Source organism: Candoia aspera, chromosome 3, assembly GCF_035149785.1.
Source record: "Candoia aspera isolate rCanAsp1 chromosome 3, rCanAsp1.hap2, whole genome shotgun sequence".
NCBI classification, from domain to species: Eukaryota; Metazoa; Chordata; class Lepidosauria; order Squamata; family Boidae; genus Candoia; species Candoia aspera.
The window spans coordinates 13170951-13187439 of record NC_086155.1 but is presented as its reverse complement, the minus strand read 5'-3'; the positions used below and the strand labels follow the sequence as shown (position 1 = coordinate 13187439).

The 16489-nt window shown below is 40.0% G+C and overlaps 1 protein-coding gene across 1 annotated transcript in view; it reads left to right on the top strand.

Moving 5' to 3' along the window:
- The first annotated feature begins 1142 nt into the window (after nucleotides 1-1142).
- Nucleotides 1143-16489, top strand: part of VAPB (VAMP associated protein B and C) — a 54481-nt gene continuing 39134 nt past the window's right edge. Inside the window, exon 1 of the mRNA XM_063297012.1 lies at nucleotides 1143-1352. Coding sequence (XP_063153082.1) covers nucleotides 1295-1352 — 58 coding nt within the window. The 5' untranslated portion in view covers nucleotides 1143-1294. The remainder of the gene's footprint in view (nucleotides 1353-16489) is intronic.

Here is a 16489-nt window from a genome sequence, read left to right as displayed (position 1 = left end):
TATTATCTGTGTTATAATAATGTATAATACTACAATGGTATCATAAAAATTGTTATTAGTCTTTAAATATACATTAAATATAAAGTAAAAGTGTCCTTCAAATTGAACTTAAATGCTGGTACCTTTATAAATAAATCTGTAGAATTTTCTTGCAAAAACACAAAGTGGTTTGCCATTGCCTTCTTCCATGAATTTTTAACTTTCTACAACTTCTTGGAGGAATCCCATCCACATAACCAGCCAAGTGCAACCCTCCTTAGCTTCCAATAAGGTCAGCCAACTGGTGAACAACCTATAAGTGAAACAACTGAATTTTGTCAAGGAATTGAACCCAAAAGGTTGAGGGCACACTCTTCCCTTTCTGATGCAAACAACATCTGAGGAGGAAACAAAGTGCATTTACTCCAAGTCACGGTCCTGACTTGGCTAGCGTAACCAATAGTAAGTTCAGAGAGACTTCTATGGGATGCCTCCTGCGCGTTTTGAGGTTTGGGGAGAACCGGAATTATAACCCAAGGACTGAATGGTCTCAGAACACGTTCTCTTTAGCGATGCCTCAATCCGGTTCCTTCTTCAGTCGGGCTGGCCTTCCAACTCTCCACAAGAATAATCCACCCACCCCATTTTCGTCCGGGGTTCCTGAGGGTTTTAATTTATTACCCGGAGAGAGATCACACCCTTGCATATAAGGGTCGACCGCTGCAAACCCGACTTTCCACCAGGCGAGGCAACTTCCCCCTTCGGGAGAGAAAGCCCGCCACCGTATCCTGACTTGTTCTACCTCTCCCTCGCCGGGACTGCGGCGTTTTACAAGCCCCTTTCTCCCCTCCCCTCGCTCCTACTTGTGCACCACGGTTGCGCGGCACAGACCGGCGCAGCTTCTGCGCGCCTCCCCTTTTGCCTTAAGACCTCTCCCACGTTACGCGCAAACTTCCCCTCCCCTGACGAGCGAGAGGCGGCCTTACGGCCCCACCAGGGCCGGCGGGAGACGTCAGCTTGCAGTTCCCCTCTTGCCCTCCTTCCCCGCCCCCCGGCCCGCCCGTGCTGCAGCGTCCTCCCCGCCTCCTCGCGAGGGTGGGGAGCGTCAGCTTGCGTGCTGGGCGCGCGCCGGCTCATTCCCTGGCCGTGCCCCAGCGGGTTCTTCTGTCCCTCGCCGCACCTCTTTCCGCCCGCCCGGATTACCCCCGCCGCGGCTTCCTTCTTTTGAGGCTGTCACTGGCGTTTGCTCCGCACTCCCCCCGGCCCCGCTTGGTGCCTCAACCGCCGCCGAGGAGGAGGAGTAGCGGGAGCCAACATGGCGAAAGCTGAGCAGGTCCTGAGCCTGGAGCCGCAGCACGAGCTCAAATTCAAAGGTAAGGGGCGGCCTCCGCCTTGGAAGCCCCTTCCTGCCCCCGGATTGTAGCCGCTCTCCGCGGCTGGTGGGTCCGGAGGTGCGCGCTGCTGCAGCTGCTCTGCCGGGAAGGGCTCGGCTCCAGCGGCAGCCATTTTCCGGGGGCCGCCGCGGCTGGCTCGCTGGGGCAAAACGCCCTTCGTCTGGAAAGCGGAGCGGCGGCCGAGCGGCGTCTGGTGCTCTCCCAGCTCGTCGCCGGAGCGCTGGCAGCGGGGACGGGAGGGGGACCCGGGGCTGGTCGGCGTCTTCGCCTCCTCGGGCCTGGGCTGCTTGGGACCGACGGGGGTGGAGGGGGGGAAGCTTCCCGGATCCAACCTGTCGGGGGCCGAGGCCCAGGTCCCTGGAGGTGGGCAGGGCTGGGACCCACTTCTCTTCCTTCGAGGGGACCTTCTGGACCTCGCTTATGTGGCCTGAAAGAAAGGTTGGTCCCTCTTTGCGGAACGAATAAGATTCGCTGCCGATGTCGCCTTTTTAAGAGAGGGGAAAAAACAGCCAAAGCGGATTGTGCAACAATTGTGCACATAATCATGTGTTGGCGAGCTAGGCCAATGAGATTTACTCCCAGGCTGGTCGTTAGTTTCCCTTCTGAACGTATTAAAGGTTTTTTTTTTAAGGAAAAAGAAAAAGAGAAAGAAAAGAGCCCAATAAATAATGCTTATCTTCGCCATAGTTCTCTGGTAGCTCCTGGTGAATTGATTAGCTTGATTCTGATTATGCTTGCTTAAGAGGAAGGGACCATTAATTTTAGTAAACCCCTTTCAGATCAACATCATTAGGATTGCAGCATTTCAAGTTTCTCAGAGAAGAGATGGAAATAGCTAGGGTGATGTCTCCTGAACTGAATTTTTACATTGTATGTTTGTTGCATTACTTATGAGTACTCGGTGCAGTCCTGTGCATATTTACTAAGTTCCACCATGGCCAGTAAAGTTAAAGATGGGGGGTCCTGGTAATGGTGGATTTGGTTTGGCTAAAAGATATGGACAGTTTTGTTTTGTTAGATTTTAGTCATGCAGCTGTTGGAAACATTAGGATATATCTGTAAAGGTCACATGGTAGCCCTGGGCATGCAAAACTGGATTTGAGTTGCAGATTCTGCAACCCTCATTTTAATTAGTAACATCATACTGCAATTTTTTCTTTTCTTTCATTTGATTGTGCTGGATCAAATAAAGGTCTGACCTAGTCCAGCTTTCTGTTCCAACAGCGCCAAACATGTGTCTTTGATTAGCCTACAAGCAGGATATACTCATTGACATGCTTCTGCCTGCATCCCCAAATAATTGGTACAGTCTGAATCTTACTGTCTCAGATATTGAAGATAACCTATAGCCACTGTTAGATTTACCCTCCATGAATTTGGTTAATGTTCCTATGCTTTGAATTCCATAGTTAGTTACAACTTGTGTAACATAATGTTTCTTTTTGTCTGTTCTAAACTCCTCCCCATGTATTTTGGTCCTTCTGAATGTTTCCCCCCTGTCCATATCATCATCTTTTGCACAATTTTATACAGCTCTGTAATGCCTCCCTCTATTTTCCCTTGAACTCAAACCCTCTTAATATTGTAATCTTTTCCCTTAGATATGCTGCTCTGGCCTACTGGATCATTTTCTTGATCTTTTGGTTTCAATTATTTACCTTAGCCTGCATGCAAGAAAGCAAATACCCTTCTTAGATTTGGAAGAGAGGCAGCTTTGAAGACATTGTCTTAATTTTATGTTGGGATTTTATATTAGTTGTACCCTTCAGAAATTAAACATTGAAGTAACCTCTGATCCTGTGATGGAAAGCCTGCATGTATGATTTAAACAGTAACAGCCTTAAGTTATAATGAGTGCACCCAAAATATTTCTACTTGGGATAATGTTGCAGGTATTTTAATAACAAACTTCAGCTTTGTTTTAAGCTGCATACTTTTTAGAGCAAGGCCAATTGAATTAAAAGTCAAATACTTACAATGCTTATTCTTTAAATATGTCCTCAAATAGGACTCTATTTTGGCTAACTCCTTTGTACATTTCCTCACAATACTCGATTTGCTCTATTTTTAAGGAAAGAGGTTTCTATTTAACTTCATTGAATAATGTGTTTGTTATACATATATTTATTCATTCAATTTATATAGCTGCCCATCCAACTTTTACATGAGTTAGCATATCTGAGGAATGCCACTGTTCAGCATGATTTAAGTTAAAAAGTTGACATGGGGTGGAAGGCGCTTCTTTGTTCAAACTGTGCTTTCATCAGATGGATAAATATGCATATCCCTGTGCTCAGAGTAAATAGATGAGATTCAAAATTAACATTGAAATTTTAGAATACTTTCTGTACATAATCCAAGAGTCTTTCATCTGAAGTAAACAAGATTCAGTCAACTCTCTGCCCAGACACACCCTAAAATCTTAACTTGCATAACAACATCCATGAGAAGACAGCCATTAGTATGAATTGTTATTAGGACTTGATGTGATTGAGTAAAATCATGTATGAATTGCAGCCCTATGTAATATCAATCATTTGAGCATTTTTAACTTGCATATGTAAAAAACAGAATTGCAATATTACCATAGTTAATACTGTTGCTAGGTTTAAGGTCCAGGTCAGGTTATTCATTTTCTTGTGTAGACAACTCCCCACTCAATCTATATAACTGGGTCAGGGAATCTTAGAAGCATAATTATGGTCCAAAGTCTATTTTAGAAAGGTGTTGCAACACAAAGTCAGGAGATCAAAGGTCATGATCCAGATTGTAAAGTTTGTACAGTAAGAAGGTTTGTCAGGATGCAGGAATAACTGACCACATAGCTTTACAATCATGAGTTATCCTCAAGCAGAAAGCTTTATACTGGAGGCTGCAATTACTCTGCCCTGATTCATCTGGTGCTTGTTAAGCCTGATTTGGCTGAAGGCCATCCAGATGTATTATGTTAACAACCTTAACTCAGCTGGTGCTTGGTAATCCTAACCAGGCTGCAGGCTTATACAGGGATTCTGAATTACTGCTGAGTAGACCTTTATTCCCAGAGTATCTTCTTGCAAACAAACAGTTCAGTCCCTCTCTGGTTTCTGATATTTGATCCAGTGGCAGAGTGACCATGCTAGTGGGACTAAATCAGTCATAGTGAATACTGAGCCTAACTCAGGTCTTGCCCTGGGGCCTGATTCGACTGGTACAGAAAATTTGGTGGAATTGCATGGTCCTCCTTCTCCTCTCCCAGAGAGGTCCTCACATAAGGACACAACAAATGGCAGTTCAGGCAGCCAGTGGCATACATTTCATATGAAGTACTAAAGGTAAAATTAAGAGTTTTGGAAATACCAGGGTGGATTGTATGACATTCTTACCTATGCGCAACTGAACCATAGTTTACCCATGTTTATAGGTTCTCACAATACATTGAACTATAAACAGATGTATCCAGGCTGAGTTTATACAACAAGCTAGAATAGAATGTGATTGGCTTAATTCTTGGTGAAGGGGGGGGTGATTTCTTTATTCAAATCATTAAAATATTAATATTAAAAGCTCTTTTTTCTCAGTTGAGATTAGCATTTTGTCATCTTCATTGAGTAACCATTATGCTATCTTTCTTCTTTTCCTTTTTTTATTTTGAACATACCCAAAGAAACCATTTTTGTTGTTTTTAATGTTTGCTAGCTTCACCTCATTCTGAACTTTGTCTTTCCTGGCACTTTACTACAGTTCTAGGCTATCTGTGCATACTTTTCCTTGGTGACTTGGGCCTTTCTGTTCCTATACTGTGTATATTCTTTTTCATTTTCAAATTAAAGTACTGTGATGTGAGCTACAGTTAAAAATCAAGTCTCTGTCCTCAGAAGTATAATATGCGGACAGAATTTTGCATAATACCCCTCTCCCCCTTTATAGCATATTCTTCCTTTTCAACTTATAATATAGAAACACATATTCTGAAGATGTTCTTGCAAATCAATGACATTTTCCAGATAGTTATGAACTACGGTGATTTTTGTTCCTTTGTATTTTTTTTTTCTCTCTCACCATACCATTTTTACTGAAATGTTTTAAAAATTGAAAAGTCCTATTAGATAGCTTTGGCTGTAGTTCTCAGTCCATCCCTAATTCTGATGGGTTCTATAGACTCTTCACAGACTTGTGGAATTAAAAGGTCTCTTGGACATCTTCTACTTCAGGGGATAAAGTCAGCTCGTTTTGCAGTTCCTCTTCCTCTTTTTAGCTGGTCTTGATCCTATGCCTCTGAGTTCCTTAAACGCAAAAGAGTAATTGACCAGCTAGATGGTAGCAACTAACCAGCCTTGGCTGATACTGAGAAGCTAAGCAGAATCTGATCTGGTTATGAGACCACCAGGAAATCTGAGGGGTATAGAGACTAGAGTGGCAAGTCAAAAAATAACTTGCAAAACGTGAGTGGCAGACCACTTGTGCGTAGCTGCCAAGGAAATAACAGGTCCAGTTAGACAGCAGGAATCAAGCTTGACAGGGGGAGGGAGGACCTGACTTTACTGAAGGAGATGGATGGTAAAGTGAGGTTTCAGTTCCAGTGTGGCAAGCTGCCTCTATAAAGGGACAGTTGGATCAATAAAGAATGTAGTAGCTTTCCCTGAGTATGTTGCAGGGTTCCTAACAGCCATTTATAACACTCATCTATGGCAGAGGATAATTGCCTTCAGATAGCAATATATGACATTTGGCACACTGGCTTCCTTCCTGTTAATTGCCACAATCCGGTACGCAGCCATTTAGCGTATAAAATGGTTCATGGGCCTAATAGTTCATTTTGGAAAATGCTTGTAAAAGGATTAGTTAGCATTCCTCCTTCTGTTGTTTGTGACAGTAACCAATATCTCTCTTCAGGAGGAGCTAGAAAGAGTTGGAAATACTAGGGCATATAAGTCCATCACAAAATTCTGTCTCGTCCTATTGCTTTAGTGTGCAGTGTTATCTCAAGCAGAATATTGGAGAATTATCCACTGAGTAATCTTATGTATGCTATGGAGATAGAAGGAAAAACTGAGATCATTCTGGGAGAAGCTGAATCTTACTTAAAAGCTCATTCTGACATGCAGCAATTGCAGTGCTACTCAGTCATCTTTCTGTGCTAGAAGACAGAACCTTCCAAAATGGAATCAGAGAGGTAATAAACATAGATCTGTGTTAAAGCTATTTTAGCCCATTTTCTTTGAGCACAAATGGGTTCAAGCAGGTGCATCCAGAAATACCTGCCATTAGTTGTCAGTGAGTAGCATAATATATAATTTGGTACATTTAGAGGTGATTTCCCTTTAATGGTATGAGCCTATAGGATTTTTCCCCCATAGGCAAGCCTATTCAAATGCTCAGCTTACATTAGAGACATTCTGGTGGAATATGCCTGTCATGGTATATATTTTTCACCATCAACAAATTTACTGTACTCAGTAACGTCTGTTCTGTTGCTACCTGCTTGGCAACAGCTGTACTTGCAGAATGCGGATTCTTACTTGGAGAGATGATGGTTGTTCAATTTACCATGTGATTTTTGTCACCTTATCGTGTGTAGAAAAATTACACTTCTGAATATAGCTTAATTTCTTTTTAAAAAGAAGAAAGGGAATTCTCTGCATTTTAATGTGTTTTTTTATCTTGTCAGCACTCTCTGCTCCCTATCCCCATCCCAAAAGTCAAGGTGATGATTCAGATATGGCTTGAGGCTTAACAGTTCTAATTTCGAGGTATCACTTGTCACTGAAGCAACAAATTAGGTTTAAAACTGTCTGCTGCTTCCCGGAGACTGGGTTTATCTCCTTCCATCCAGTTAGGTCTGTCAGTTTCACAACACTGACAAGTGGATGGCAACTTTCTTGGCTTTATGAAGATGATTCAAAGTCTTGAAAAGTTAATGCTTTTATCAGCATTGTGGATCGTGACATAGTTAAAACCCATCCTAACCTTGAGGATGATTTCCAAAAATGCTGTCATCAGCCTTGAATTGAGGAGAATGGGTGCACAGCTCAAAAGTCTTTGCCATCCTATTCCTTCAAGAAAAATAAGTAGTAAAACTGGTTTGCCACTGTCTGTAGGTCGAGGAAATTCACATGAGGAAAGAAAGTCGTCCCTACTCTAGAAAACTAGCATCTCATAAATAATAGTCATGTAACCTCTAGTCTAAAGTGTTGCAATAAAAAAGGAGCTTTGCCAGTTGTTGTTGTTGTTATTTCGAACATATAAACTGCTTCTTAGTGATTGAAGGTTAGTGACACAGTGGAAGTGTGTACAATGTTTGTGAGGCTTAATTATACCACTTATTTAACAATTTGATGCTTTTTGTATAACACCATCCTTTCAACTTGACACTTTGTGAAGTATGGAATGGTCCACGCCTCAAAGATTGAAAACTAGCATAAAGTTATTCACAGAGTAATAGGGAAAAATGAAGAGAAGGATAAAGTGTGAGGGCTATGTGATTAGATCTCTTAAATGAGATCTTCATGCTCGAATTTGGCTTTGGAAGTAATGAGACACAATTGGATTATGCCACAGTCTTTAAGGAAAAGCAGTATACAATTTTTATCTCTTTAGTTTTTGATACTTTCTCAGTCATACAGTCAAGTGTAGTAACGTTATCCCAATGTAGCTATGCCTTGAATGCCCTCAAACAAAGAGCTGTAGAGGTGTGCGGGAGATAGAAAATGTGTTTTGTCCTGTGCATGAAACAAACACATTGTGGCTCAAGGTTCAACCATGCCAGGTTGGTCTGGATTAAATGAAATCTAGAACCTCTTGGCTATTTTTGGCTTTGGGCATTAGAAATTCTGCGTGGGACATTTGGAATATTCACCCAAGCCCCTTCCTGCTTGTACCCACCTGTCCCTTCCCCATCATCCTAGCACTAATAGAGAACATGCATTTGCTGAGTAGCACTGGCCTGGTAGGGTGTTGAATGCAGTCTGTGATGACTGCTTTCCTCTTTCCCACATCCATCAGTCTTCTCTTCAACTCTGAAGTTATCCAATTATATTGCCATGCACAACCACAACTTTTTGCTATCACAGTAGCTGCTTTTTCATTTGGCTCTCCTGTCTGTTCTCTGCTGCTTCTGACTGTGTTCCCTTGGCATCCTGTATATTTCTCCATCTCACTGTATTTCTGTCTGGCTTTTCTATTTTTTCTACCCTGAATATACCTTTCTCCACTCCTGTCTGAGGCTTTTCAACCTATTTGTTTCTCTACCCCTTCAAAAGAAAAAAGTACCAAGGTATTTTTCTAAATTTTTTTAGAATGGTTAGTAGAGAGGAACTGTGGTACCAAGACTCTTTCCTACTGGAAAAAAAAATGATGTCTCTCCCTCTTCCCCATGGCTTCAGCCTGGGATAGATAGAAGTATATGCTTTTTCATATGCTATAAAAACCAACTGCTTTTTTCAGTCAGTAGAAGAGGTTAATAATAAAATAATTGCATACAATAAAAAAATAAAAATAAAGAAATCGATAAAATATAAATAAATTGGCCTTATCCTTATCCTAGATATAGCTATCAAAATACCATGCAAAGCCCTTTGTGGTCCTCAGGCCAATATTCATTGTGAAAACTTGATCAGTTTAATCTGTGAATCTAACCAAAGTAAGGAGTTAAATTGTTTAGCACCCAAAAGCTGAGAAAGTGAGAAGAAAAATAATTTTCTTGCTCCTGCAGAACTTAAAACTGTTTTTTATGTTATATCCATATAAATGCTTCATGAATAGCTTATTAATCACTTTACTGAATAACTCATCAGCATACATTTCCTTTTCATTAGTAAGGTGATTGCTGATGAAGTACAGTTTATTTAATCACCCCAAAATATAGTTCCTACTTGTATGTAATGTTTGAGGCCAAATATTGTAGTGATGCCAGTGCTTCAAGCCCAGTATCATCTCAAACCATGGCTTGAGCTTTTACATACAATGGCGCCAGGATTGTAGAGCTATTTGAATGTTTTTGCTTTTCATGTACTAATAAGTACCTTCATTTCAAGATTCAGTGGTCTCTAGGGACAGAGCAGTATTGTCACTGTGTTCTCAGGATCAGTTAATCCATCAAACCATGATTAAATGTCCTCCATTGTAAACATGTTTGCACTGAGCTTTATAATATTGCAACAAAGCATAACATGGTGTGTACCTACGAGTTAGAGTTCTGATTAGCTTAGGAAACATGCTATGTTTACAGTTGTCAAGCATAGCTTATTATGTAAAAGTGAGTGTTGGGTGATATGACAATGAAGTGGATATATTTGGCTCAAAAATTGTACCCAGTGGATCAACAGGAGCATAGCTCCCAAATAATGGGAAGTAAGCTTTCCATTTCATTCTCCACTGGTTAGAACCCATATCATGTGTTCTGGTCAGTACCTCTCCAGAAATATTCAGAGAAATTGGACTAGTTGAAGAAACAGCACCAAGCATAAACAGGGGACTAAACACTAAGCCATATGAAGAGAGATTGAAGGATCTGGGTATCTTTAGGAAAAAATTACCCCAGGGGAGATAATGATAACACTGTTCAAATATCAGGTAGAAGAAGGTCAAGACCTGATCTCTTGCAAGTCATAATATTGGAATCTGCCTTCCTCTAGTTTGTTTTAAAGGAAGTTCCTAAAAGTTAAAAAAAAAAAAAATCAGCAGTGGTACCAATAATCGAGAGAGGTGACAGGATCTCCTTTTTTGGCAGTTTTCAAGCTGAGGCCACACACCTGCCTCTTAGGGTAGGGATGCTTTAATTGGGAGTGTTGCATTGGGGAGGGAGGACTGTTAGATTTGATACCCTAAATTGCCCCTTCCAACTTGGTGATTTTGTGACATACTAATTGTTACTTGAAATTCATAATTAGGAATCATTAAAATGCTAACTTACATTTCCCTATTACTTTTGATGCAAGTAAACCAAAAGTGTACAGGTGTAATGTAATGGGACTATCCTGAAATATCTCTGTGATTATCATTTGTAGATTGCCATGCCCTTTCTGTAGACCTTGAAGATCTATGAAGAATGAACATAGTTTGTTTATCACATATATTTTACTCATTTGTTCTTTCTGAGAATGATTCACTTCAGCATTGCTTGTGTTGCATTTATAAGACTTGTATGAACCAAAGTTAATATTGTCATTATCCAAAGATATTAACAACACTAGATAGGAACAGCTAACCAGTCTTGCTTTATCTCAGAAAATTAAGGTCAAATTTTTAGTACATGGAAGAGAGACATCAGGAAGTCTCAAGTTTGCTGGCTGGACTGGGAAGTTGAAAAAAAATACCTTGAAAGAAGGCAGTGGGAAACCACTCACATATTGTTGCCAAGAAAATGGTGAGGATGTGTCCATGAAATTGCCAACAATTGAGCTTGATTTGATGGAGATAATTGCTTTTCTTTTCTTTTTAGCAAAAACATTCCTAAAGTCATCTATTCACAAAGAGCAAATGTATTGATTTTGTTTAATGCAGGGCAAATCAGTTTTCTCAGAAAAGTCAAAAGTCTGCCTGATGGAGTTTACTTATAGTTGCTTTGCTTTATGGTAGTGCCAGTTTGGCAGGTGATACTAATCTAATGTGCTATTCCCCATCAACTGAGGGAAAATACATGCCAAGATCATTGGTTCCGTCCAAAGGGTGCTGAATTAGACAGATATGTCTAACCACTTGAAAAAAAAACTTGAGGGTTTTTTTTTTCTTCAACAAAAATACAACCTACTTTCTGTCTTAACGCAATTTTTTTGTGAGGCTCAGGCCAGTTCACATAATAATTTGTCCCTGGGATTTAGTTCAGGAATACTCTATATTTGCTTTTCCCAACCTGGTGGAACGTGTCTCATAAGTCCTAGGCAACACTTGGTTCTGTATTCTCCATCTCTACCTCCAATATATGTACTTTGCTTATGCATTAATAACTTGTTTGTATGAAGTTCTATCATCCATTTTATTTCATTTAATTTTACTTGTTATAATGGTCACTGCTTAAAAAAAAAAGGATTTTTCTAAAGCTAGGCTATTACTGGAGTCTTTATGATGTTGCAGTGATTCCTCTCCTTTCCCTGTGACCAGTTCCAGTCATTTTGGCAGAGGGGAGATTCAGCTTGTCACAGAGTTGGGCAGCCTTATAAATTTGATAAATAAGTACAAAATATGTAAGGAGCATTTCTGGATCACACTTGTGGAAAGAGTAAAAATTGGTACAAGTCAGTATTCATTGCTAATTGTTTTGGATTAATTTTGTCTGTGGTTTTGTCTTTCGCCACATGCCAACATCCACCAGCCCAAAACCAGAATACATGGAATTCTTCGCATATTTGTAGTCTAATGTGTATTGCTTTGATCAGTGCCTCACATTGGGATGAACTGCGTATGAAAGTACAAATCTACATCTGAATTACTAATTTGATAGGGAAGCATGTTTCTCTTGCTGTTATTAAACATCTGAACATCAGTAATCTTTGTCCTAGCCTCCCTGACTCCTCATGTTTGAATAAAATGGCCAGAGGATGTAATCAATTTCTTCTGTTGCCAACTGTGGGCTTCTAGAAGTTCTTTCTCAAGATAAATAGATTTTATAATTGAGTCTCTGCCTCAGCTATAGCATAAGGCCTTAAGTTCCAGGTAGGAAGTACTGTCAGCCCTATTAGGTAGACCAGACCAAGAAATCAACTCCAAGGGAAAGCTAAAACTACTTTTATTGAAATTGGCCACAACAACAAAACCTTGCAAGTCTGATTGCGCTGCACCTTTTACCTCTTCTCATATTTCATTGAAGTTGGGAGGTAGTTGAGCCACTTCCAAATATTATCAGTCTGTATTAAGATGTATTTCACCTCTCTGTCAGTTCATCTTTCTTAGTCTCCAGAGTACCAAAACTACCCTTGGATGCTAATATATTATCATCTATGGCACTGTCTATGGTTCTAGGAAGAACTGCAGTTTATCATCTCACCAACTTTTTCCCATTTTTATTCACTGGGATTTGATGACAGCACTGATATTAGAAATTAGAAATACTTGGAATCTAAATATGTCAGATTATGGGGTTGTCCTGGTGAACTTTATGAGCATTCAATTCTCATCCCCAGTCTTGCACATAGTGGGTGCATGGTGATTGTCAAATATGAAAAGAAGGTTGGGCATAATCAAGGTGAAGTGGAACATAACATGCATCTCTCTGCTGTTTTTTCCTGTATAGGATTGGATTCTTTTACTAAAATATACCATAGGCAACCTGGTGCTATCTAAGATATTTGGGGTTGCAAGTTTCATCAGCTCCAACTAGCATTTCCAATAGCAAAGCACTGTAGACTGAAAAACACCAGGAGGGCCCCACTTTGTTTCAGGTTTAGGCAATTGAACTTGAGTACTGCATGCTTCATTCCTGCATCCTGCCTTTCATGAAAGAAAAGGAGTAACATCTTCTTAGCTGGGGAGGGCAACTACAATTTTTAGTACATGAAAAATATATATTAGATTCTCTTTATTTGCTATCTCCAGTTTTTCAAGAGACAGCTGCCTAATGTGTAAATTTAGCTTCCATGTCTGCACAGATTCTACGATGGAAGGGACTTCTTGATTCCAGCAGCAGGTCTGTGATGTGGTTAATAAGAGTTGTCCAGTTCACAGTGTTTGTGTCATGTAAAAAGCATTCCTGACAGTGAAAGGAATAGGACAACCATTTTATGGGCTCCCTTGGGACCTTGTCTGTGTCCTGCAGTATCTTGGCTGGATAAAAAGAATCGTAATTGTGCTATCATCACTAACACTTCTTTTAACAATTTCAGCAGAGTCAGTTATAAGTCTTTTTTCAGCAAATTCCTGCTTGCTGATTAATTTTATTCTGAAAGGCATGGAGGGAGCTTGAGGCTGTGTGTTCGGTGTTGTAAAAACATTTTTCATAATTTCTACTTTCATCAGGGTTCAAAAATGAGAGTAATAGCTTTCTGTAGTCAGGAAACTTTTATAGTAATAGCCTTGCAAAGAGGCATTTGTGGGGGAAACAGGTGTTTTCCTTAATGTGGGTTTTTATTCTTACAGAAGAAAGCAAGAGTCCATCTATTCCTTTTGGTATCATTTGTTTCCTAATTAGACATATACAGTATAAAGAAAGTTCTTGGTGGCAGAGCACACCTGTCAGATTCCCCTTCACAGGGCCTGTATGGTTTTTGGAGACAGAATGGGATTTTGGTATTTGACCTTGCTAGGTTTTTCAAACTAGAATAAAAGTGTAGCCATCAGACCAGGACCTGTTCCTTTCTTTGATCACATAGTTCTCCAGGCTTTGGTTATTAAGCTCGGTTTAATAATTATGAACCGGGATGTTTTGTCTGCAGTAAAGCAGCTTATCTAGCAGTAGAGTATCATCGTCTTAAATTATCTATTGTTATTTAGTTCCTGAATGCACAATTGAGTTATATAGCTGTGTTTGGCTTAAAGTTTGATATATATTGGGCTGAAAATTATCTTGCAATCTGGTAAAAGATGATACAGAATGTAAATCTGCTGTACTCAGAAATTGCACATGTTGCTGGGCAAACTCCTTGACAGCAGCTGGCCTTGGTGGGGAAACTGATCTGAATCTGAGCATAATTCATTAATTGTAACTATCTGCTGAGTGTAGCTAGTCAGGATCCTTCCAAACTCTGGATCTGGATGAAGTTCTCCTCTGTTACTGCTAGGAAGATTACAGGAGAAGGAGAAATTGCTTCTGATCATGGAATTCTGCAGTATGAATTATTTGGACCTCAAATTCTTCATTTCTACTGTTTACCACACAAAGATCTGGAACAAAATGAATACCGGATCAAAATATATGCACATTCAAACGTAGGTCCCTAGGTTCAGAGTACATGCACATGACAGGATTGACCAACTTTGATTTCTCTACCTTTTTCTCTCCCCAGCAGCCCTGGGTGATTCTTATTTACTGTTCAGCGGGTCCTCCAACTTTATAATGTGATAGGTACGTGGTCCTTCTTCCAAATCCTACCTGGGGCCGACTAATTACTATAGCTGCTTTTTCAAGCCTGCATCAAACAGCAACATGTACCAAATGTCTCAGTTCGCTTCAGCTTGAGAGGTTTGAGTAATACAGAACCTTCATACTTCGGTTCATTCAGTGGTTTCCACTTCCAAGGACAGTTATATGTGCCAGACAACTTTTGCCAATGTTTTCAGAGGATGATGCCATCTTGCCAGCCCTTTGAGGTAGGCCAAGCTAGGAAATGGACTCCAGAATGACTACTGGATTGTTCCTTTATTGTTATTGAAGAATATAATAACAGAATATTGAAAGTTTGACAAGAGTTTCCTTCTGCCTCTTTTATACCAAACAATCAAGCCAGAGTTATCTTGAGTTTCTTTCTCACTCCCTCTTCCTTCCCAGGATTGAGTTAACATTGACTTAATGTAATGGATACTTATTTAATGGTTCTTGCATTCCTTTTTCAACATTATCTTCATACTCCTCTTCACCTCCAGTTTGGATGGCTCCCATATTTTAAGTTTTGTGCTAGCAATAGATAATAAGCAGTGAGCAGAGCTAACAGTTTGCTCCACAGAAACCTCTTTTCTTTGCTTTTTTCCCTTTGCACAGGGATCTCTTTGAGTATTTCTGTTGGATAAAGTTGTAAGCATACCAGAACTGTTAAAAATCATTGTTTAGAACAATGTCTTATGTGGGAAGAACAGTACAGTGCATGCCTTTGCTCCTTACACATACACACAATATAAACTGTTTTGTATGGATCACAGTTGTGTAGGATTTGCACATCATATGAGAATTGCTGATAGCAGGAAAACTAAAGCTACAAACTTCTGATTTAAGAAAGATTTTAATAGATGGAGAACAATAGTAAATAATATTTAATGGCTGTAAAAGCCAATGGAAAAATGGGGGTGGATGTTCCTCAAAAGAGAGATGCAAAAAGCACAATTGTAAACAATTCCCACAAGGGAAAAATACAAGGCAGCAGAAGGAGCCAGGTAGCTGAACAAAAAGTAAGACTTAAAAAAGTCACATACAAGCCCAGACTACATACAGGTATCCTAGAGTTGTAGACAGGGCATCACAAAAGCTAAAGCACAGAATGAGATGAACTGTTTTATTTTTATTTTGATTCAGTCTTCTCAGAGAAAATATGTCCTGCACCAGGTAATTGTGAAGAACCGGTTGAAGGAGCAGGATTCCAACTCAAGCTTGGTTGAATCATAAGGTAACATCGACTCTGGGAGATATGATAGCCCTCTTCAGCAATCTGGAGAGATGTCACAGAGAAGAAAGTCAAGATCTGTTCTCCATTGTTTCAAAGTATATGGCTTGAAACAGTGGTCCAAAGTTAGAAAAAGGCAGATTATTAAATGTTAGGAAGGTTTTCCTAAAAGTAAGATCCTTTAGACAGCCAAACCAGTTGTACTTCACTGAATGAATTCAAGCAGAGGCTGGGATTCATCTGTTTGGAATGTTTTAATGTGGATTCCTTCACTGAATAGGAAGTTGGACTTCTTGCCTGAATGGCTCCTTTCCAGCTCTCTGACTGTATGATTCTAGGTCTAAGGGTATTTCTTTATATTTCATGGAATATTTTGTTTGCTATTTGAAGAAAAGTCTTCGTAGTCAGAGGTCCATAAAGGATGTCTTGCCTATGTAGTCAGCTCATTCTGGGAATGGGCACTTGGCTTTGAAGCCTTAGTTGAGATGTAATGCTAAACTATAATTTAGTATTATGAGTCCTAGTGAGTGTTGGGCCTGGACTTCCCAATTTTTTAATATTGGAAGTTTTCGTTTCCATTTGGGGGGGGGAATTATTTAGTGGCAGTCATAAATCTCATTAAACTGGTTTGTTTTTACCAAGCAGTGCCTGTTTTCACTAAACCAAAATTAATCACAGAGTAAGGGTTAGGGTTTCACTAGAACTGACATTTATTTTATTTATTTATTTTATTTGTCATATTTTTATCACCGCCCATCTCCCCCACATGGGGGACTCTGGGTGGTTTCCAGAATCTGTCTTGGATACTATTGATAAAGTGTAGATAGTACAAGATACTGTAAGGGAGAGGACAGTTAACCTTATCAGAACACTAAACCATAAATTGCCCTT